Source organism: Nuphar pumila, chromosome 11, assembly GCF_984573655.1.
Source record: "Nuphar pumila chromosome 11, dmNupPumi1.hap1.1, whole genome shotgun sequence".
In the NCBI taxonomy this organism is placed as follows: Eukaryota; Viridiplantae; Streptophyta; class Magnoliopsida; order Nymphaeales; family Nymphaeaceae; genus Nuphar; species Nuphar pumila.
In genome coordinates this window covers 15,844,591-15,867,156 of record NC_143259.1, presented here as the reverse complement: position 1 = coordinate 15,867,156, position 22,566 = coordinate 15,844,591, and the positions used below count along the sequence as shown (strand labels likewise).

The 22,566-nt window shown below is 38.5% G+C and overlaps 1 protein-coding gene across 1 annotated transcript in view; it reads right to left on the bottom strand.

Annotated features, from left to right (window-relative positions):
* LOC149822094 (uncharacterized) overlaps positions 1 to 22,566 on the bottom strand; it is an 81,118-nt gene that overhangs the window by 23,958 nt on the left and 34,594 nt on the right. Inside the window, exons 7-8 of the mRNA XM_089980217.1 lie at positions 9,250 to 9,316; positions 1,895 to 2,354 (exon numbers count right to left, since the gene is read on the bottom strand). Coding sequence (XP_089836343.1) covers positions 1,895 to 2,354; positions 9,250 to 9,316 — 527 coding nt within the window. The remainder of the gene's footprint in view (positions 1 to 1,894; positions 2,355 to 9,249; positions 9,317 to 22,566) is intronic.

Genomic DNA, 22,566 nt, shown 5'->3' with positions numbered 1-22,566 from the left:
CACAATGCCACAAAAGGGCTACAAGTGCACACATCCACAAATACACAAGCCACCGATGGGCCAAACACAAAGAGCCACTAAGGGCTAACACATAAATCTCCCAAAAGAGAGCAAAAACACAAATATAAAAATAAAAATATTATTACCAAAATGCTTAGAACAAGCATTAAAGGGAGAGGCAAGAAACCACTTTAAATAGGCCACAAGAGGGCTCTAAAAGCCCTTGGGAAGCTCCCAAGGACTATAAATATAGTCGTTGGGACATCCCAACGACTCTAAGAGCTAACCCAACGACTCTAAGAGCCAATTACATTAATGTCCTTTCACTTTGGTGAAAGGACAAAACAAAGAAAAAAGAAAAGAAGAATTACAATGCTTCCCCTAATGGGCAGCTACTATTACATAAAAAGAAAAAGACTAAAATGCCCCTAGAGGGCATTACTAATTACATCATAAATATATACATATAAATGTATATATATCTTATACAATACATTTTAACAGTACTCTTTTGAGCGCACAAAATCCCCATCGTTTTGCACCAGCTTGAAGGCACCTGCTACCACTTGAGAACCCATAATATATATATATATATATATATATATATATATATATATATATATATATATATATATATATATATATATATTTGCTTATGTTACCTACTTTTTGCTTTTATCCTAACAATTGTTGCCTATCATGTGATATGGTCTATTGGGAACATTAGCTTTGCAGTCAATTTTTTCATTGATGAAATAAAGAAAAAAGCATTACAATTGCTTCTCTACTGCAGGTGGCCACAAATAGCCTTTGTAGAAGAAAAGAGGCAACGATCTCCATGTCATCTTGCATAGGAAAAACACGATTACATTAATCTAGCAATAATATAAGATGCAATCTGAACACTATAACAAATTTAATAAGGTACTATTTTTTATTTGAATATAATGCTATAAAATTTTAAATCATATTAGAAGCTTTGGATTTATCAAAGTTTCACATAAATATGGCCTTTTTTTATCTGAGCTTTGAACAGCAACTAGGTACCACTTACTGTTATGTGCCTATGTGACACATGCATGAGAGAGAGAGAGAGAAGCTCAAAAGTTAGCCACTAGTAACAATACCAGGACTTCCTAGGGGGTCACACCCATCCCCAAGCATGCTTAACTTCAGAGTTTTGATGGGACCCGGTACATTAGTGCTGGTATGATCACACCCTTACTGATCTTACCGGCAGATTTATATGAGAGAGAGAGAGAGAGAGAGCATTCATCTTTTGGCAACCCATGTGATTTAAGCACATGCATTAGGACATTGCAGTACATCATTTTGCTAGCATATGTAATGGGCATTTGTCCACATGAAAACCAGTGAAGAACTCCTAAAACATGACACTTGACTTTAGCTAGCCAGCAAAAGGGAAAACCAAAAAAATGTAGATCAAATTTGCAAAGAACATGGGAGGTCCTCTAGTTGATACGAAAATTCACCTCACTAGAATCTAAAGTTTTGATTTTTCATTGTTTACTATCCTAATTCCTAAGTATTACAAGGAATGTTTAAACTTTAAACAGTTGATAACATGAATCACACTGGCATCAGTATTTATTTTCAGAATTATGAGAAAGGTTGCAAAAAATGCAATACAAAAGTATTTATTTGAATGACAACTGGTTACACAGCAATAGGGGTTGAAAGATAAAAGACAGATCATAGTAACAAAATAAAGCCTAAGGAGAACATTCTGTTTAGAACCGCAATTAGCGAGCACCTAACTTAATAATTCAGTGCAAGTAAATAAACACTATAATGCACTAAGAAACAAGAAGAAAACTATAACATTCCAAAAGAAGACAACCAAAACTCAGGAAAGAAAAAAGAGGATACACACCGTTAAGACTTCTTCAGAGCCTATTTCGTCACCTCCATAAATAAATAACTGCCCACCATGATTGTGGATCACATTACCACAAGCTCGCCAATGTAAGACAATGACTGGAAGCCTTCTTTCTGCTGAAGATAGCTGCAATTTAACTACATCAGCTGATGATGCCTGTGCTTGACTTTTTCTAGCGGATATAGCTGAAATGTTCCACAACAAAATATCTCCATCTATGTAACCCACAGCAAGGATGGATCCATCTGTAGAAGCCCAGCAGAGAGAGCATATCTCTTTCTCCTCTAGATCATTTTTTGAAGGATCACAAAGGCTATCACTTCCAACAGCACTTGATGAATTATTGCCTTCTCCACCCTTTACTTGAATATCTGTGCTATTTCTAATAAAAGCATCTTTATTTTCACGAGTATCCCAGAGAATAAGGACACCATTCTCATATGCAATAAGTACTCTGCAAATAAAGTTACTTTCAGAATGCAAACAAGCAATGCTGAGAACATTTTCTTTTCCTGATAGAAATAGAATATTTTGGGAATTTAGTAGTCAAGATAGAGGTGAAGTAACTTAGTTTAACCACATATCTCACTATTTGAAGATCTCATTCAAAAAGAAAAAAAAGGATATGGCCTAAAATGGTAGAAAGAGTAAATAAATGATGCTATGGAAACAAACAAGTGGGTGAAAATTCATTCTCTTTGCAGAAAAGTCTCATGGATGTTCATGTAACATAATTGCAACATCATGCTCTGTGCTTAATCTTCTGGTGCTAAAGGTAGCATCACCCTAAAAGGCCCGACTCTTCTACATCTTTTTGTGAACACCCCAAATTTTTCAAAGTTTTGTAAAAATAACCTTTTTGCCCCTGGTTCCATTTTCTGAGAAAACCAAAGCTAAATTTCAATCGTTCTTCAGATTTTCTGGATTGAATTCCATATGGATATACTCAAATTCAATTCCAGATCCGAACCCAGTGTTTTAAACCCAAATCTGAGCCTCGTTGTCCGATTTTCAAAGTAAAATTATGAAAATACCCAAAATGGTTTTGAATGACTCGGGCAGTTCATCTGGCATCCTCTTGGATCCACGACCCTATATTTCTCAATAGGAGATTATAAACCTCAAATATTTCCAAAAAATCCGGATATAAACCCATTTTCTGAAGAAATTTTCTCGAAATAACTTTTAAATCTCAGAAAAATTCCCTTTTGTAAATATTTTTGCAAAAATACAAAAAATTAGTTTCAATCTTTGTCTTCTCATAAAACTTTTAGGACTTTATTCTAAAAAAAATGCAAAAAATAGAAAATAACACAAAAACAAAAAAAAAATCAGAAAATGTGGAGCTCAAAACCTCTTAAAAATATCCTTTTTCTTTGAAAATCATTTTTTATATATAAAAACCACCTTTAGGAAAAACCATTTTGAGAGAGCCCCTTTTTTTTAAAACTTGAAAATCAAAGGGACCCCCCCCTGCAAATTTTCTTTTTAGGGTTTTTGAAAAACCTTCGTAAGGAAGGAAAGGGCAAAAGACCACCCTTCACGAAGCTTCTGGCTTCCCCTCCCCATCGAGCCCTCCATGACCAAAACCCTCTTCCCCCTCCATGGCACTCTCTCCCTCTCTCTGCTCCGCCGATCGCTAACCTCCTCTGCCCATTTCCCTCCTCCTCCGCTCATCTCCAACGATCCTTCTTCCCGAACCCTCCTCCTTCTCTTTAAAAGGACCACTCCACCCTCCTCTCAAGACACCGCCTCTCACCCCCGCACCCCTCTTTCATGAAGGATTTCAATCGGCTCTAGCTCTCCTCAGGAAAATCTCAGCGAAAAAGGCACGCTCCGATCCCACATTTGCCTTCTCCTCCTTCAAGCTTGGAAGCTCCACAAACACCGAACAAGGCTTCTTTCCCTATGGAGCCTTCTCTGTAAGCCGGACCCCTACAGAGCTGCAGGAGCATCTCCCCGTTGCCGATATCCATTGTTCACCCCATTCCATCAAGGCTCACACATCAATCTTGCTTCTGGAGGGCTATCTGCAACGCTTCTAAAGGGGATCACCCACCATCGCAAGCCCACAGTCTTCACAGCAGAACGAAGAGAAGCTTCTCCTTCATCCCTCAGAATTTCAATAGAATCCCGGTAAGTTGCCAATCAAACTTTATCCTAATTTCTTCTCCTTTGATTTCCTCTGAGGCTTTCCCATTTGCTCTCTTTTCGCTCCTCTTGTCGGATCTACAACACCCCTTTTCTTGGAATTTTTCCTTTCTAAGTCTATTTCCCTTCTGTGCCGATTTCTATAGAGCATTTGTCATTTTGTTTTCTCATTTTTTTTAGAAGCACTAAGGACAGGATCGACCTACATCTAGTAGGAACGATCGACCTTGCGCAATATCAATTGGAATGGCCCCATTCCAACATAAATTTTTTTTTTTCTTTTTCTTTTTTATATTTCATTTATATTTCGTCCCCAACCCATGTCTGGTTTTATTTTCAATTTCCTGCTTGCATTATGATCTGATTTTATTTCCAGCTTAATTTTCTGTTTCCATTTTGATTCCCCTGTTGCTGAGATCAATCAACCCTTGTTGATAGAATCTGAAAGAATGTGGTGGCAATACCAGAGTAGACACGACACCAGCCCAAAATTTCAGATACCCATGGTCATTCGAACAACCTCCGCCACCCAAAGCAAAAATCTGTGGCCCTTTTCATGTTTCTGATCTCGTTTCTGATAAATTGTTGTGTGAACTTCAATTTAATAGCATTTACTTGAACTACTTGTTGTTACTTCTGGAAATACTGTTAAGCAGTTCGTAATATCATAATGTTTCACACTGATGGAGTCGGCTATCTGTTCCAGAATTATCCTTTTGTTAGTATTTGGGTTAGCCCATCCATGACGTTATTGTTTGGTTACTCTGATCGTTGAGAGATGCTTCTTCGTGGAATGTCCAGGCATTACAAGTGATTATCATATAACTGCAGCTCTTCAGCTACCCTTTATGTCACGAATGGACAGGCGACATCATGTCTGTGGCCCAGAAGGTGTTATTTGTAGGTTGGAAGGATCATCGTATTAAGTATTTTATGATGAATATCACGCACCCTGCAGTATTTCCCTATTCTTGATTTATCTGTAGTCATGATAACAAAGCCTCTGGTGACAGATCATTGGACAATTTTCTTTTCTTTTTATATTAGATATGGATATTGTATTCCTTCACATCCCTTGGACGAGTGAGCAGATATCAGGTATGGAATCTCATTATAATCTCCGACATTTTCTCTTTTTTTGATCTGTATACTTACCATGATATGCTTTACTAAAGTAGATCCATGATAGATAAACCAGATTTCCCACCTGTTTTAAGCAAAGTATTGATGTCTTCTGTATTGCAGATATTTTCAGGAGTTGTGAAATTTAACTGTTATGGATCCAGTCAATAAGATGCCACTCCAACTTCTTATTCAATTGCGGCTACTTCCTTTGCCTTGTGGTTTTCATTTTCTTTTCTGCACAGTTTTTTGGTTATACTGTTTCCTGTTTCATAATGTGGTTATTGTGTTTTAGTCTATCTTCCAAACATCCAATGCTTCTTGTTTAATCAGTTTTCCATTATAACAGAACTTATCAATTAGGGTCTCATGTTTTGACTGGCTTGCTTTTTCTGAAATCTTGATTGACAGAAACTTTGGGCACCGATTTGAAATGTTTTGAAGGTATCTCTTTACCTAGATATAAGCCCTAAGCCATGATAGTTCAGGGAATTCCCCGAATCAGCATTAAATGAGGATTTGCCTTATTCAGTACCCAGTTCCCTTGTGTGTTCGACGTCAGCAGCCATTTGCCTTGTCTTCACCTCCGGGCTGCAGTGTTATAATAGTACCCACACCTTCATTGCAGCTGTGGATACTCATATATCAAATGAGATTAGAGAAGGGAATCCTGATCAGGCGTAGCTTGTCGCAGCTACTGCTCTAAAGCTTCTTGTTATCCTTGTTGTTTTATTATCGATTTGGTGTTCAATTTACTTCTTACTTACAAGCATAACCACGTTCTGTTGGCCCATTGAAGAAAGATGTTATAGTTTCTTTCGCTAATGCTGCTAACTCTTTTTCCTTTGCAGAAAGGAGTAATAAGAAAGATGCAAAGACAGACTCAGCTTCTCCAAAAATACAGGTATGTGATCAAGGTAGGGCTTATGATGAGGTTTGTAACTTACGGTAACTTCATTAAACTTCTCGGGTCAGCATGGAGGGAATGCATCTAAGTCTAAAGATATCGACTCATATTCTATTTGCTCATCATAATATCATGGCATTTCGCTACAGCGATTTATGTTGGCGTGTTCAAGATAGCATTTAATCCTAATTAGTTCATAGCAGCATCTCTTATCTTCTTATGCCTCTTGATTTACTGGCATGATGCTCTGTTAACAGCAAGAAATGTGCCCAAGAGAAATCTACCAATTTTGGGTATTGCGCGGTATTCACTATATCTTGTCATGTCATAGCAAAAGAACACAATGGACACATGATTCATGTTCTTCTTAGATATGTGGTGATGGTACTTCATTATTTGTCTTAGACAGATGACTTGAGCATGAACTCCCAGTCCATCAGAAGTAGGGCTCAATATTTCCACCAACCAATGGTGTTTCATAATTGTAAGGTTGTCAGCTAGCTCCAGGGGCCTATTTGCCTCTTGACTCAGTATCAAGATACCTCCAGGATCCCTTGGTTAGGTTGTGCTGAAACTCTGTCCGTGAACCCTCCATTTGAATCAATATACAAATCACAAAGGGATTGTTAACTCCGTTATTTGAAATCCTTGCGCACAACATTTACCCCATTCACCTAACACTTTCAGCCACATCAACTTCATACTTATCACCTCACGTTTCCACTCTGTTCCATACCTCCTTCACAAGCATCTTCTGTATTTCCTTTTCCTGGAATCTGCAAAAGCCATGATAAGACAGTCATGGGCATGAATAATTCCAAGCGATGCTAAAAGTCCTGATCTGACATTTAGATATCCCGGCTTGGAGTAGCTGAAGATAAGTTGAAATGACTCAAAATTTGATGAAGTCGAAAGGAAAACCTTGGTGGTAGCTTGGCCGAATGAAGTGGAAGTATCCATACAGTCGCAGGTCATCCCGAATGCTCCCAACTTGGTCTACCTAAATTATGCTCTCCTGGTAATAGTGGTTCAAGGATTGGAAATATGTGCCCTTGCAGAAAAATTGAAGTCATAAGATATAAACAAACAACATTTATTTCTCCCGTCACCTTATCACCAATACACTCATGATTCATATTCTCTGCATTTCACATTCACACAGTAATGGCACATTTGCATAGCCATTGTGATGCCTCCCCATTTCACATTTGTATAACATCTCATTTGACATATAATCTTATATCATTGTACCCTTTGCATATTATATACATGTTATCATTTTCATATAACATGCATTCTAGTTCCAAAAACAGCCCCTTAGTTTTCCTTTTCATGCTTTGTGCTTTGGCTTATGCTAACTCTGTTTTGCAGGGAATGTGTAAGAAAATGTTGGTTTCCTTCCTAAGATTAGAGATTTATCCTTTCAATTGCAATTCAAAAAATTGTAATAGCTAGGCATTGATGAGAATCTTTCCATTTCCAATTTTAGATTAGTATGTATGAGCATTGTAAATATCATAAACTGCTTGTTTTCCATATCATTTGCTTCTTTCACTTTCAGAAATTCACAAATAGGCACACGAATGACACGTGCACCATTTCGTAAGAGGTAAATTAATCCTAAGTTGATGATTTACATCAATGGCCATAGTCAGGATGTAAACAAAACTTAGTATTTTTATCTTTTATAAAATAATATTGGATCCACACTGGATCATTTTCAAAATTCATCATGTTTTCTTTAAATATTTTCCTCTTTTATCAGAGTTTAGTTTAAAATTAATTCAATACGTATGCCAATGGCCATAGTCAGGGTATACTGAGAGTTAATTTCTTTCTAAACTCTATAAAAACATCAAAATATGTCTGATTCTTCATTTGAATTTAGATATGATTATTATATAATACATTCAATGACCATAGTCAGGAGTGTATTATATCATTAATCTTATTTACATTCGTTTAAAGAATGAAATATGGTTTTTGAATCCAATTTCAAAATTATTTGAATTCATCCATCATTTAGAATAGAATTGCATTATATTTTCAAAATTTCCCTTTTTTCAAAATTCCAAGTGATTCTTTTCTCAGATCAAATCTTATCTATAAATTTAAATTCAATTCTATCTCATTTCAAAATTCAAAAATCCAAATTCAAAGTCCAATTTGACTTTGAAATTCCAAAATCATGTTTATATTCAAATTTTATCTCTCTCTCTCTATTGCAACCTTATTCTTATCATGATCACAAGATAAAAGAACTTGGAGCATTTCTTTTGCAGCTTTTAGTTTTTTTATTAAATGCAAAACTCATCATATAGCAATCCCTCAACCCAGCCTAATCTCAAATACCACATGAGTCACAATTGAGAAGATAAAAGAGAGAATCACAAACGTTCAATTCTGTAATTGAAAGAAACTCCTATAACAATCTTTAAGAGATCACAAGGAGGGCTGGTAAATGACCCGAACAAACCAAACAGGGCATGTTCAGGCTCAACTCGTTTACCAATGGATTGTGCCCATGGCTCAGCTTATGTTCGTGTTTAGCCAAGCCGAGCTTGAGCTCAGCTTGTCCCTGAATGAGACAAGTCGAACACGAGCTGGCTCGTGTAAAAACATTCCATATTGTTTGTATATGGAATATATATAATTTAATATATATATATATTATATTACACTTAATATTTCACATTTTATGTATATATTTTCATTCATCCTTCTCTTTTTATATATACTTTATGCATTCTCCTTTTAATATATTACAAAATATATTTATTTATTTATTTTATCTATACAAGCTCTCTCGAGTCGACCTGAGGCAAACACCCTATGTTCAGGCTCGACTCGTTTAAGCTAAACGAGCTGCTCGTGGCTCAGCTCGCAAGCTATACAAACCGATCAAGAATGAGTTTATAACAAGCTGAGCCGAACTGAGCCGAGTCACGAGCAGCTCGGTTCATTTACCAGCCCTAATCACAATCCAACAAGATAAATCTTTCACTTTGATATTTAACAGCATTCGTAACGTGTAATAGCACCAAAAAGAGTCTGACTCTGAATCATTATAAAAGCATCATAATTTCAAACCAGACAAAAATTAAGAAAAAGAATCATGCATACATCAGCAGATTCATATTTAACTACTGCAGTATTTCAAATGAATTACCTATTTGCTGGTGAAGAGGGTTGTGGAAGAATTCCAACCACAGTTGGACTAGTGGGCACAATTATTCCTGACATGTTGGAACAAGTATAAGTTACATGCTTATTGCAAAATAAACGAACAAAACTAAATTTTATAATTAAGCACAAATTTGATCTTGCCAAACGAAAAATAGCCAGATGTAATAATGCAAAATTTTCACTCCCATCAGCATATTTATCAACATTAAAAAAAGATAACATATTACCTCTTATACGAGTCTAGGTGCCACTCCCGGACACGTATTCATCTTCTCCCAATTCAAGGGAAGAAAGGGCCACCAAACCACTCTAGCAAGGGCAATTCCCAAACAAGGGACCAAGAAGAGAGAATTCTTATTAGATGGATGAGTGAATTACAAGTATACAGCCTTACAAGGCAAGCTAGTCAATGGACCCAAGGTACTACTATCCATATCCCAACCCAATATGGACTCAAAGACACACTATGGACCTCTTTTATTTAAATATATGGGCCTCACTAATTCCCATTCATCCTCTCTCGACGCTGACCCTAGGTGAGGTTCATAACATACCTCAGATCTAGGAATGTCAATTAATCAGATTTTATCCATTATCTGACCAAATTGGATTCCGTTTAGTTGCATTTGGTAAGTCAAAACCATATCTGATTATAATTGGATGTTGATATGGTTTTGATTTTTTGCTACCGAATCCGACAAATATTCACATTTGATGGATATTTGAATCTGTTTACATGTAAAAAAATGGATCTGGAACGAGCTTTTCACCATCCACATCCAAATCAAGATTTGCAACAGTTTAGCCAACATCCAATTAGTCGAATATATTGGTCACATCCGATCCCAATCCAAACCGTTTACAGCCCTACTCAGATCTGTGGTTGACAAAGAGTATTGCCCCTTGCATACCAAGTCCAAAAGCAGAAAAGTAGATAGAAAAAATACTCCAGCTACATACCTAATCCTTGAAACTGATTTGCTAAGTGAATCACATTGACCCTTCAAAGTCCACAACAATGTATGCAATGAATAATTGCACCGGAAAGCATGGTTATATTCCTCATTGCATGCACAGCTCAAAGGTGGAGGCACAAATGTGAGATAGGACTTTAGTTGATGTCGATAATTCAATGACCTAACTTGCTCAAGCATTAATAGTAAGGCTTATTGTCTCATCATGCCTAGTGTTATTTTTGCAGTACCATTTTCTTCAAGTTATTTTTGCCCGTCAAGCACTATTAACATTTAAGTGATTAGTTAGCACCATAGTTACTGGAAACACCTTCTTAAGGTGGGGAAGTGCGCTTTTGAAGCGGGAAGCACCACACTTTCCTCAAAAGGGGCAAGTGTGGGGGAAACTCACTTTCCATTTGGGGTCCCAAATTGCTTCCCTCGTGCATCCTTTTCATTTCCCGCAAATTTTCCTTCCCCCTTGCTTTCCTCTTTTTTTGTATTTTGTATGTTATTATTTATTTTTTTGTTGCTCCCTCACTGTATCGTTGCTTCCCACTTGTTTCCCCCTCGTTTCCTTCATGTTTCCTTTTTTGCTTTCATATGTTTCTACAATCACTTACAAAACGAATCGTGCATCACGCTTTATACTACTTTTTACATAGTCACCCACTAACTGGGCCACCGATCCAAGCCAGTCCTGGTTTAACCAGGATCGATTGGGAACCAGCTGGCTCGACAAGTCGCCAATTTACTCCCGATTCGTCAAGTCGTCTCGGATTTTGTACTGGTTCGTTTCGATTAAACTAGTTTTAACCCTTTAAAAGGCCATTTTTTAAAGGGTCGACAGTCAACGCTTCTCGTTCTCTCTCGCCCCTTCCCGAACCCTAGCCATCGAACGGCGACAGCCTGTCACAGGCTAAATTTCAAAGGCCCATACGGCGTTGGGCGAACCTTGACCCAACAAGCCTTTTAGCGAGTTCCAAAAGTGAATACAACGAATCTTTCGAAAGCAACAAGTGTGCAGAAAGTATTGCATGCAAACGAACAATTACAAGGAGGCAACAATCACACAGATTAGAGAGAGTTGAGAGGAGAGAATAGAGGGGAGAGAGGAACATTCAACAACAATCAATTCATTGAATGCGGGAAATATACAATAGTGTTGTGCACCACAATCTCATTAAGGAAAATGCAAATTACAGGTATGTAAGACTATACAAACATTACAAGGCCGAAAGGCCCTTGTGAGCCACGCAGGACTTTCTGTAGGCTTATTATAAGGCAAAAGTTGCGCAAAAGTTTGGGCCTAACATTCTCTCCTACGTAAGTCGTTGACGTTCTTGACGACAGGGCCCATGCTGCATACTTGTCCACTGCTGAGAGAAATTGGTGGACGTTCTTCGCTTTCTCCCAATTGGTTTCTTCTTCTGGCAATCATTTTCCACTTGACAAGATACTCTTTGATTTGTCCTTGACGATTACATAGATGATTCATGAAGTATTCTACTTCTTTGGCGTCAGTTGTGCAGAGAGGTGCTGACGCTCGCGTCGACTGGTTGTGGTTGTTGTCTTCTTCATCACCAAACAATGGCGTCGTCAGCCAACCACATTGTGGTGGCTCGAACCTTGACCGCTTCATCCTCGACATAGCTTGCTTCGAGGAATTCCTTCATCTGCCAAAGGAAATTCTCTGCTTCCTTGGCGTCGTGAGAACCAGTGAACTTGGGCTCGGGAACCTTGAGACGGGTAGTCAACGTCTCGACTGCATCATAATTGTCGGTTGTTGGCCGACGTTCCAGAGCTAGGATTCTACGTTCCAAAGCTTGGTTCTTCTGTTTCATCCTTAACCCTTGATCCCTCACGGTGTCCAACTCAACAATGCTCGAGTTTATTTTATCTTTGAGCAACACGATGCTTCCTTAGAGGTCTTTATTCGCAGTCTTGAGCTCATCATCAAGCCTTCGATAGCTGAGAGAGGCTTCACACACTGTAGCCTTCATCTCTGGCATATCCCGCAAGAGACTTTCCACAATCTTTTCCAACTTGGTGGATTCTGCCGAAGGAGTTTAACAAGCTTCTCCGACAATAGACATCTCAGTCCCCTTTCCTTTCTTGCTCTTTGGCTTCGGTGGTATCATCATACCAGAATCTCTAAAAGCCATGATCAACGATTGTCCCTTGGTCGAGTGAGACTCGAAAAACTTCACCTTGCCCAGGGTGAAGTCAACTTCGGTACCACTTGTCATGGGCTAAATTTCAAAAGCATGTGCGGCGTTGGGCGAACCTTGACCCAATAAGCCTTTTAGTGAGTTCCAAAAGTGAACACAACAGATCTTTCGAAAGCAACAAGTTTGCAGGTAATATTGCATGCAAACATACAATTACAAGGAGGCAACAATCACACAAAGCAGAGAGAGTTGAGAGAGGAGAGAATAGGGGGGGAGATAGGAGCGTTCAACAAAAATCAATTCATTGAACGAGAAAAATATACAATAGTGTCGTGCACCACAATCTCATTAAGAGAAATGCAAATTACAGGTATACAAGATTATACAAACATTACAAGGCCGAAATTGTGCAAAAAGTTTGGGCCTAATAGGTCGGCTAATACCGACGACCACCGCCAGCCAGGTGCTCTCTCTCTCTATGTGAGGCGAGCCGAGGAGGCTCTCTCTCTCTCTGTCTTTGTGAGGCAAGCCGAGGAGGCCTCTCTCTTTCTGAGAGGCGAGCCAAGGAGGCCTTCATTTTTTACTTGTTTCATTTCATTGGTGTTCTTATGTATGTGCAGCTATATTACAAAATGATGCTTGCAACAAGTTGAAATTTGAAAATTTCATGTATGCTTCCTTATTAGTTTATCTTGTTATGTTATGCATTAATTGCATTTTATGATTTAGAACTTAGAAAGTTAGTGATTAGTAGTTTACTTGTTCATTTTTTATTTATTTCATTTCATTGTTGTTTTTATGTATGTGCATCTATGAAGTTTATTTTTTTATGCAAATATTTTGTAGTTTCTATTCTTTGATGCTTTGACTTAGCGAATTTGATGCTTGGAGTTTGATTATTTGCATTTGTAGAAAACATAGTGTTGAGAATAGGTGGTTTTAAGTTTAAGCTTTATTAGATTAGGGGGTATTTGAAATTTTATTTAATTAAGGGCTTAGATGTAATTTCGTGTTTTTGGCTTCTCTCTATTTAACATAGAGAGTAGCTGCCCTAAATGTATTGAAGTTATCTTTTCTGTGCAGCCGCCTCTCTCTCTCGCTCTCTCTCTCTTTCTCTCTCTCTCTTTCTCTACCCAAGGTTCGGTATTTCTCTTCCATCCTTCAACATGGTATCAAAGCAGTCGATCGTGGGATCGTGATCAATCGTAAACAATCTACGATTGTTCTATATTCAAATCGTGGGAGCGTGATCGATAGCCGATCGTGGGAGCATGATCGAGTTTGATCAAAGCACAGTTGATCGTGGAAGGTGTCTCAATCGTGATCAAACTTTTATCTAATGAAAATATTTCTCCAATCAGGTCAGCGATTTAAAAAAAAAAATTATGGATATGCGGCTGGTCGTGGATGCTTGCTGTGGGTGTGGTAGCCTCTTCTAATTTTTTTTGACTACCTGCTGCCGTGGTTCTTTGTTGCTGAGTTTCTTCTTCGCTGTCAGCGATTTAAAATTTTTTTTTGGTATGCTGCTGGTCGTGGATGCTTGCTGTTCAGATCTGGCAGCCGTAACCCTTTGAACCTCGCCGTGATCTTTGGGTTTGGCAGCTTATAACAGATAGTATGTGCTGCTGCCGTGATTTTGTATCGTGTCCCTGGAAGAAATGATTTTCCTACTTCCTCTGTCGTGATTTCAGCATCTACAGTGGTTTCGGCAGGGTCGTGAAATAATTTTTTTTTGTCGTGAGTTACAACATCTACCTATATGATTTCAGCAGCAACTTTCATGATTTATTGTTGTCAGTTTTGATCCTGCTATGTATCACCACAAGGAGACTGCATTGACAGCTCCTATCAACCATGCAGTCGTAATTTTAAAAAAAAGAAAAGGGGAATCATGTTAGTTTCGGTTGTGCTCATGTCGTGGAAGCAGCAAGCGTGGGGAGAAAGAATTAGATCTGACTGATTTCACATCCTCCACGAAAGTAGCTTGCTAATATAATAGTTTTTTTTTTTTTGGAATCAGCAGGCATGATTCCCTGTGGTGTTGGAAAATAGTCAGTTTGTGGGATTCTTGTCATTTGACGTGGGATTCTGAGTTGAGTAATGCTACTGGTTGTCGTAGTGGCGGATGTGTGATGGTTACACACACTAAGTCGTGGTAGAAGTGTGATCTTGATTTGCAACCTATAGCCATCTTTGGATTTCATTGGTGAGGTCAAAACTTGATATAGTCGGGCTCGTAGGTGATTGTGGGTGTGCGCGTGTGGTTGTTCCTGCACTTTGTGAATCAAGCCCATTAGTTTATATTATGGCTCAAGTGGTTAAATCAGATGTGGATTCCTCCAATGGTTGTGTAACTCTTAGCAGGGCTGAATATGACAAGCTCCTTGCTTTACAATCATCCAATTCGAAGTCTTCTGTTGCGGAGGTTGTGTGCTCGGCAGGTAATGGCCTATCGGCTCAAGGTGGTAGGTGGATCATTGATTCTGGAGCCTCTGGTCACTTGTGCGGAAACTCGAACAATTTTTTGAGTTTAAAACCTGTGACAGGTCAAAAAGGGGTACGTCTTGCTGATGGTAGCTCTTCCCCAATTGTAGGGCAAGGAAACATGTCTATAACCCCTAATCTTCAATTGTCGCATGTTCTTCATGCTCCTTCGTTTCCACAGAATTTATTATCCGTCAGTCGTATGACAAAAGAGTTGAATTGTAGAGTGATTTTTTATCCTATGGGATGCACCTTTCAGGACTTGCTGACGGGGAGAAGAATTGGTGGTGGCTATGAGGAAGGTGGTCTATATTACCTACACCAACCAGAGGTTTCGGCCCATTCTGCTGTTACATCATCCTCAAGTCCTCTATTGTGGCATCATCGTTTGGGTCATCTTCCAGTGACAAAACTTCGTCGCGTCATTCCTCATATACCTTCCTCAGTTTCTTTTCAGTGTGAAACATGTCAATTGGGAAAACATTGTCGAAGCTCTTTTCCCTCAAGTCAGAGTCCATCAAGTTAAGGATTGTTTGATCTTCTTCATGTAGATGTGTGGGGTCTGAGTAGGATTCCGAATAGGTCTCAGTGTCGCTATTATCTAGTTATTGTTGATGACTTCTCGAGACTATCGTGGGTGTTCTTGTTAAAAGATCGGTCTCAAGGTCCTGTCATTCTTAAATCTTTAATTGCAGAGATCAAAACTCAATTTGACATATGTGTTAAAATTGTTCGCACTGATAATGCTCTTGAGTTCAAATCCAAAGACTTACTTCAATTCTACTCTGTTAATGGGATTCAACCTCAATTTTCATGTCCCCAAACCTCCCAGCAAAATGGGGTGGCTGAGAGGAAACATAGACAAATTCTTAATGTTGCTCGGTGCCTTATGATTCAATCCAATATGCCTGCTACATACTGGGGAGATGCGGTTTTGATAGCCGGGTTTTTTATAAATCGCATGCCGTCAAGTTCTGTAGAAGACCAGATCCCAATTCAAATTCTCCATCCAGAGGCTCCTCTCTTTCCTATCCCCCCTAAAGTTTTTGGATGTGTGTGTTTTGTGCATAAGCTGGGTCCTGATCGAGATAAACTTGTTGCGCAGTCTATTAAATGTGTTTTCCTTGGGTATCCTAAAAACCAAAAAGGATATCGTTGCTATGACCCTATATCCCATAAAGAGTATGTCAGTGCGGATGTTACCTTCTTTGAGTCTATTCCTTATTTTTCGAGTACTACTCCTAGGTTACAAGAGAGTCAGGGTGATGTTTTTCCTCTGCCAATTCCCCCGTTTCCTTTAGAATCGTTCACTCCAAAGCCTGTGGCTCCATCCTCTGGGGAGTCTCAATACAGAAACCCTCCTATAGTGTATACTCATAGGTTACCACCTACCTCCATGCCACCAGTATCTCCGTCTCCTGAGGCAAGTATATCTGAGCATACTGAAGTTTCTGCTATTGATGAGGATCTTCCTATTGCTCTGCGAAAAGGGAAACGACAGTGCACTCTTCATCCCATTTCTCAGTTTGTTTCTGAAGTTAATTTTGGGACTTCTATGAAGAATTTTATCTTGGCTTTGTCTGCCTCCTTTGTTCCGCTTCATCACAGTCAGGCGCTATTCGACCCCAAATGGATGTAGGCTATGCAGGATGAGATGGATGCCCTATGTTCTAGAGGCACTTGGGATTTGGTTGATCCTCCAACTGATGCAGATATTGTTGGCTGCAAATGGGTATATACCATTAAATATAACTCGGATGGGTCAATTGAACGGTACAAAGCCCGGTTGGTTGCAAAGGGGTTTACTCAGACTTATGGTGTTGACTTTTTTGAAACTTTCTCCCCAGTTGCTCGTCTTGGCACTATTCGTCTTGTTCTTTCTGTTGCTGTGCACCATGGATGGCCCTTGTTTCAGTTGGATGTCAAGAATGCCTTTTTGTATGGGGATTCGCATGAAACTGTCTATATGCAACAACCCCCAGGCTTCGAGGTTCAGGGGGAGTGTAAGAAGGTGTGCAAGTTGAAGAAGGCTATTTATGGCCTGAAGCAGAGTCCAAGGGCATGGTTTCACAAATTATTTGAGGTAATGTCGAGTTCTGGCTTTGTCAGGTCAGCTTCAGATCACTCCTTGTTCATCAAGAAAACCAGTGCTGGAATTGTTGTTATAGTGGTATATGTCGATGACATCATATTAACAGGGAGCAGTGCCCAAGATATTTCTGCCACAAAAGATCATCTTCAGAAATACTTTGTTACTAAAGATCTTGGTCACCTTCGATATTTTCTGGGTATCGAAGTTGCAAGAAACAAAGAGGGCTTAGTGTTGTCTCAAAGAAAGTATGTGTTGGACTTATTAAAAGAGACTGGAATGCTAGGAGCCAAGCCAGCTAATATTCCAATGGATCCCAAAACTCACATGTTCGATGAGAAGTCTGAGTATGTGGATAGTGCCAACTTTAGATCCTTGGTGGGTAAGTTGCTATATGTGACTGTTACTAGACCTGACATTTCATTAGCTGTGAGTAAAATTAGTCAGTTCATGGACAAACCTACAAAAGTTCACTGGGATGCAGCTATGATGGTTCTTCGGTTCTTAAAGGCATCTCCTGGTAAAGGTCTGTTGTTTAAACGAAATCCATCTTTGGACGTGTTTACACTGACGCCGATTATGCAGGATCGGTTGAAGATAGGAAGTCAACATCTGGATTCTGTGTGTTTGTGGGAGGAAATCTTGTTACCTGGAGGAGTAAGAAACAAACCGTTGTAGCCAGATCTAGTGCTGAATCTGAATACCGAGCAATGGCCCAGACTGCATCTGAGATTATGTGGGTAAAATCAATCTTGACCGAGCTTCAAGAAAAAGTATCCCTACCTATGTTAATGATATGTGACAATAGGGCTGCTACATATATTGCCAACAACCCAGTCTTTCATGAAAGGACTAAACATATTGAAGTTGACTGTCACTATGTACGTGATTTGATTCAGGCTGGTTATATTTGCACAGATCATGTATCTTCTGAAGATCAAGTTGCTGATGTCTTTACCAAGGCCCTTGCGAGGCCTAGTTTCTTCCATTGTTGTGACAAGCTGAGCATGATCGATATCTATGCTCCAGCTTGAGGGGGAGTGTTGAGAATAGGTGGTTTTAAGTTTAAGCTTTATTAGATTAGAGGGGTATTTGAAATTTTATTTAATTAAGGGCTTAGATGTAATTTCGTGTTTTTGGCTTCTCTCTATTTAACATAGAGAGTAGCTGCCCTAAATGTATTGAAGTTATCTTTTCTGTGCAGCCGTCTCTCTCTCTCTCTCTCTCTCTCTCTCTCTCTCTCTCTCTCTCTCTCTTCTCTCTCTCTCTCTTTCTCTACCCAAGGTTCGGTATTTCTCTTCCATCCTTCAACACATAGTTTTATATTTAATATTTAAAAAATTAAAGTATAATTAAAAAAACACTAAAAAAATTAGGTCCTAACCCGTCCGAGTTACCGAGTCGACCAGCGAATCAGGGGTGGGGCGATCCAAGTCTTAGTCACGGGTTTGCCAACTATGACTTTTTAACACTTGGTTCCCCACTTCCGGTTTACAAATCACTTCTCTATTTATTTTTGCTTCCTAGTAACTATGGTCAGCACAAAATTAATTAAAACCCGGTAACACTTAATTAACTTGGATTTCTTATTTTTGTCGCTGTAATTTTTGCATTTCAATTTCCCTAAATGTTCCAATCATGTATCCATTAAGACACTAAAGACGGACACATTCCCCCTCTCTAACCTGATGCTTCACCTTGCCAATGAGCTTTTCATAGCATTGAATTGATCAACAGTTTCCTAGCTCCAGCCTTTCAATATCATTAAAACAAGGATCAAGAATACTAGCACAAGTTTCCTTCATCACTATAGTGAAAAAATAAATACAAATGCCCAAGATACAATACATGACCAAAATGATCTCAGGCATTTTACAAGTGACAATATTGATCCCATCTAAACACAAAGTACAATAATGTTCCATAACTATTATACACAAATGCACATATACATACAACAACATAGTTTTACACCCTGCTTCATGTTGAGATATGCATAACTTTGTATCATATATACATCCAGAGTTTCATGAGAACAAAGTACATTGATTGATTGTCACTTTACTAGGCGAGAATTTGAAGAGGGAAACATTTCTCTTTAACATAAGGGCTTTAAGGAGCAAATAGCTGATGTGTTCACAAAGAGTATCGCCATCACATTTTAGAACATCCCTGTCCAAACTTGGAATTATTCATCTAGCATCATCTAAAGTTTGAAGGGGAGTGTTGAGATATGCATACCTTTGTGTCATATGTACAAACTTTGTATTTATAAGGGCATTTATGCACTTTAGCTTAGATAAAGTTGGGTAGTCAAAGTATGAGGTCTATACATGTCCAAAATGTATTTGTTGGTTAGAGAGTGGGGGTAGAGCCCTATATTTGTTGCAACTTCTCATTCTTTTGCTAATAAAGTTCTCTCATTGAGTTTGCCTCTTTATGTTATCTTGCCATCTTTATTTCCTTCAGTTTGATACTTACTATATATTATTAAGAGAGCATGGAGAATTTGGACAGCAAAAACTTGAATCTAGGATATGAATGCAATTTTGTGAAGAAATCAGCTATTTTATTTTGAGATGAAACATATGGCAGATGAATTGATCCAACCAAGTATTCCTGCCTTGTGTAGTGACAATCCGTTCTACTGTTTGGTTTATTCACTAAGCTCAGGATTCTTTGCCATATGAATAGTATTTATATTGTCATAATAGAAGAGGTGTTAGGTTTTTCCATGTATGATGAAGCAACCTCTAGAGCAATACTATTTTTGAGATTGCTTGTTACATAGCTCTGAATTCAGCATTATATGTCAATTTAGAGTCTTTTGTTACGCCATAAAATAAAACTAAAGGATACACAAAATCCAATACTACAACATCTATCTGAAGTGAATTTTGTGAAATAAGCACCTGCATATGCTTGAAATTTTAAGTTTTTAACTGAGAGAATGAAAGGGAAAACAAGAAGATGTCCATTGTTTCTTTTACACATCCATTGATGCAGGTAACAGCTGCTATATGTAGGGGTGTCAATGGGTCGGATTTTACCCGAACCCGACCGGTACCAAACCCTATAGGGTCAGGTTTGGTGATAAAAAGGAGGTCCGATTAGAAACCAGGTTGGACCCAAAGGGTCCGATTAGTATATGGAGCTGGGTGTGGTTTCACACTAGACCGGGTCTGTCCCGACTTCTGATTAAGACCCCTAATTTTTCAATATAAAAAGATAGAAAAATATTATTTTACCGGGTATGGTTAATGTAAACTTTATATGGTCAGCTTCTTCCAGCCCCTTTTTAGCAACCTTCCATTTCAATAAAGAATAGCATTTTTCAACAATAGAAATGAGGGCTCACTTGTTTTTGTTTTTTTAAGAAAAAAATGCTTTGGATGGCATCTTCACTCCATAAAGTACTGCTAGACAGCAAGGTACATGAATACCCATCACTTGGTATTCCACATTAGCAGTGTCATCGGGAGAAGTTACTGCAGCCACTGCTTCTGCTTCTCGTTTTTGAAAGAAGGCTATGAGGAAGAAGCTAAGAAGTCTCATAGTTCCTCCTGAAACATATGATTTTTCTTATAGCAGACCCAATAGAATCTGGGTCTGGACTTGATACCTGAACCTCAAAACAGATCCGAGCCGTTGACACCCCTAGCTATCTGTACAGAACTCTAGGTGACCTACCATATCATATCACATTGTAAGATACACTACCAAAATATTTAAAATTAAAAAAAAAATAAAATCACAAAAAATAAAAAAATATAACACAATAAAGAAAAAAAGAAAAAATATTTAAGCTCTAAAACTTCTAGAAGCCTAAAACATCAAATACACCTAGATGTGCTCACAACAGCTCTGCAAACCTGACTAGGTGGATCAGCTTAAAGCATTGAAGTTGAAGGATGCCAAGAGTTTGATACCCGAGATGCGTAATCAAAAGCGATAGGCGGTGAGCCCCTAAAAAGACTAGGCGGACTAGGTGGGACTAGTCGGTATCCCAATTTAAACAATAAAAAATACACAATATGTAAACAAACTGCTAAAAGTAATAACAAAATGTATATAACCTTAAATCAATCGACAACAATAGACAAAAAATAGCATGCTATCGAACACTGTAAAATGATTATATAGACAAATGCTTACACAAAATTCATAAAATGCCTTAACAGAATCATGCTTTTACAATTTCACCGAAACATGCATTTAGATTTCAGAGAAACATGATAAAAAAACAGAAAATTCAGAAATATAGTTATATATTAACACAAAATTCACTATATATATACTAATAATGTAATACATACAGAAATACATGCTTCAGCTATTAGTGTGTATATATATCCTCCCTCTTTCTCACACTCTCACACAGCCAGAAAAGAAAAAAAGAGATGAAGAAAAAAAAAATAAGAAAAGGGGGCAGAAGAGGGGAGACATGAGAAAAAAGGAGGAAGAAGAATAAGAGAAGTGGGGCAAACAAAGGGGAGACAGGAGTAAAAGAAGAGGAGGAAGAAGAAAAGGGGGCACAAGAGGGGAGATGGGAGACAAAAAAAAGGGGATAGAAGAAGAAGAATAAGAAGAAGAGGTGGATGAAGGGGGAGAGAGAGAGAGAGAGAGAGAAAAGAAGAAGAAGAAGAGGCAGGGGAAGGGGGAGAGAAGAAAAAGAAGAGGCAAAGGAAGGGAGAGGGAGAAAAGAAACAGACTGACAAAGAGAGAGAGAAGAAGAAGAAAAGGTGAATGAAAGAGGAGAGAAGTAGAAGAAGAGGTGTGTACCTGGAGGCTAGAGCAACAGCGGCAGGTGAGGGCAACGGTAGAGGGCAGAGGGTTGTGAGAGAGAGAGAGAGGGAGGGAGGGTTTATAAACCCCCAGCCCCTCGACTATCGTTAACAAAAAGAAAAAAAAGGTACCCCATCAAGGGTACCAATTTTCTAGCCTAGGCAAGGACAAATTAAGCATCGACTAGGCGCCTAGGTGGGAAAATTGGTACCCCTGATGAGGGTGAACTAGGAATCATATTGATTCCTAGGTTACCCCTGGACTAGCCCAACTAGGCGCCTAGTCGGCGCCTTTGATTATATAGCGAGATTGTAACGCCCCCAAAATTTTAACCTTAATTATTGTTCAAATTTTGAAATTTTGAGGCCAAATTTTCTTTTTTGATAAGTATAAGTAAATCAGATCTTATAATGCAGAAACGATTTTAAAAAATGGTTAAGACTTTGGGCAAGGTTACACTAAAGATAACAATCAAATCAAAATGTACGGGATATACACATTTCAAACCACGTATGATATAAGACTGAAATATGAAGAGTTTTAATTTCATTTCAAATCAGAGTATAAAAACAACACTTTAGTCTCTACATTATCAAGTACTTAAAACGAAAAGATCATGAATATCAAGATCGTAAGGTAAGAGTGGACCCTCAAGGATGCAACTCGACCAGCCCTTTGCTCCAACTACTCATTATACTTTACCTGCATTACGTGTCTCCTATAAAATGGGGTCAGACTTGCTAAAGTCTGGTAAAGCAACCCAAACTCAAACTTAAAGAAAATATATCAAGCATTTAAAGGTAAATACATGATATATT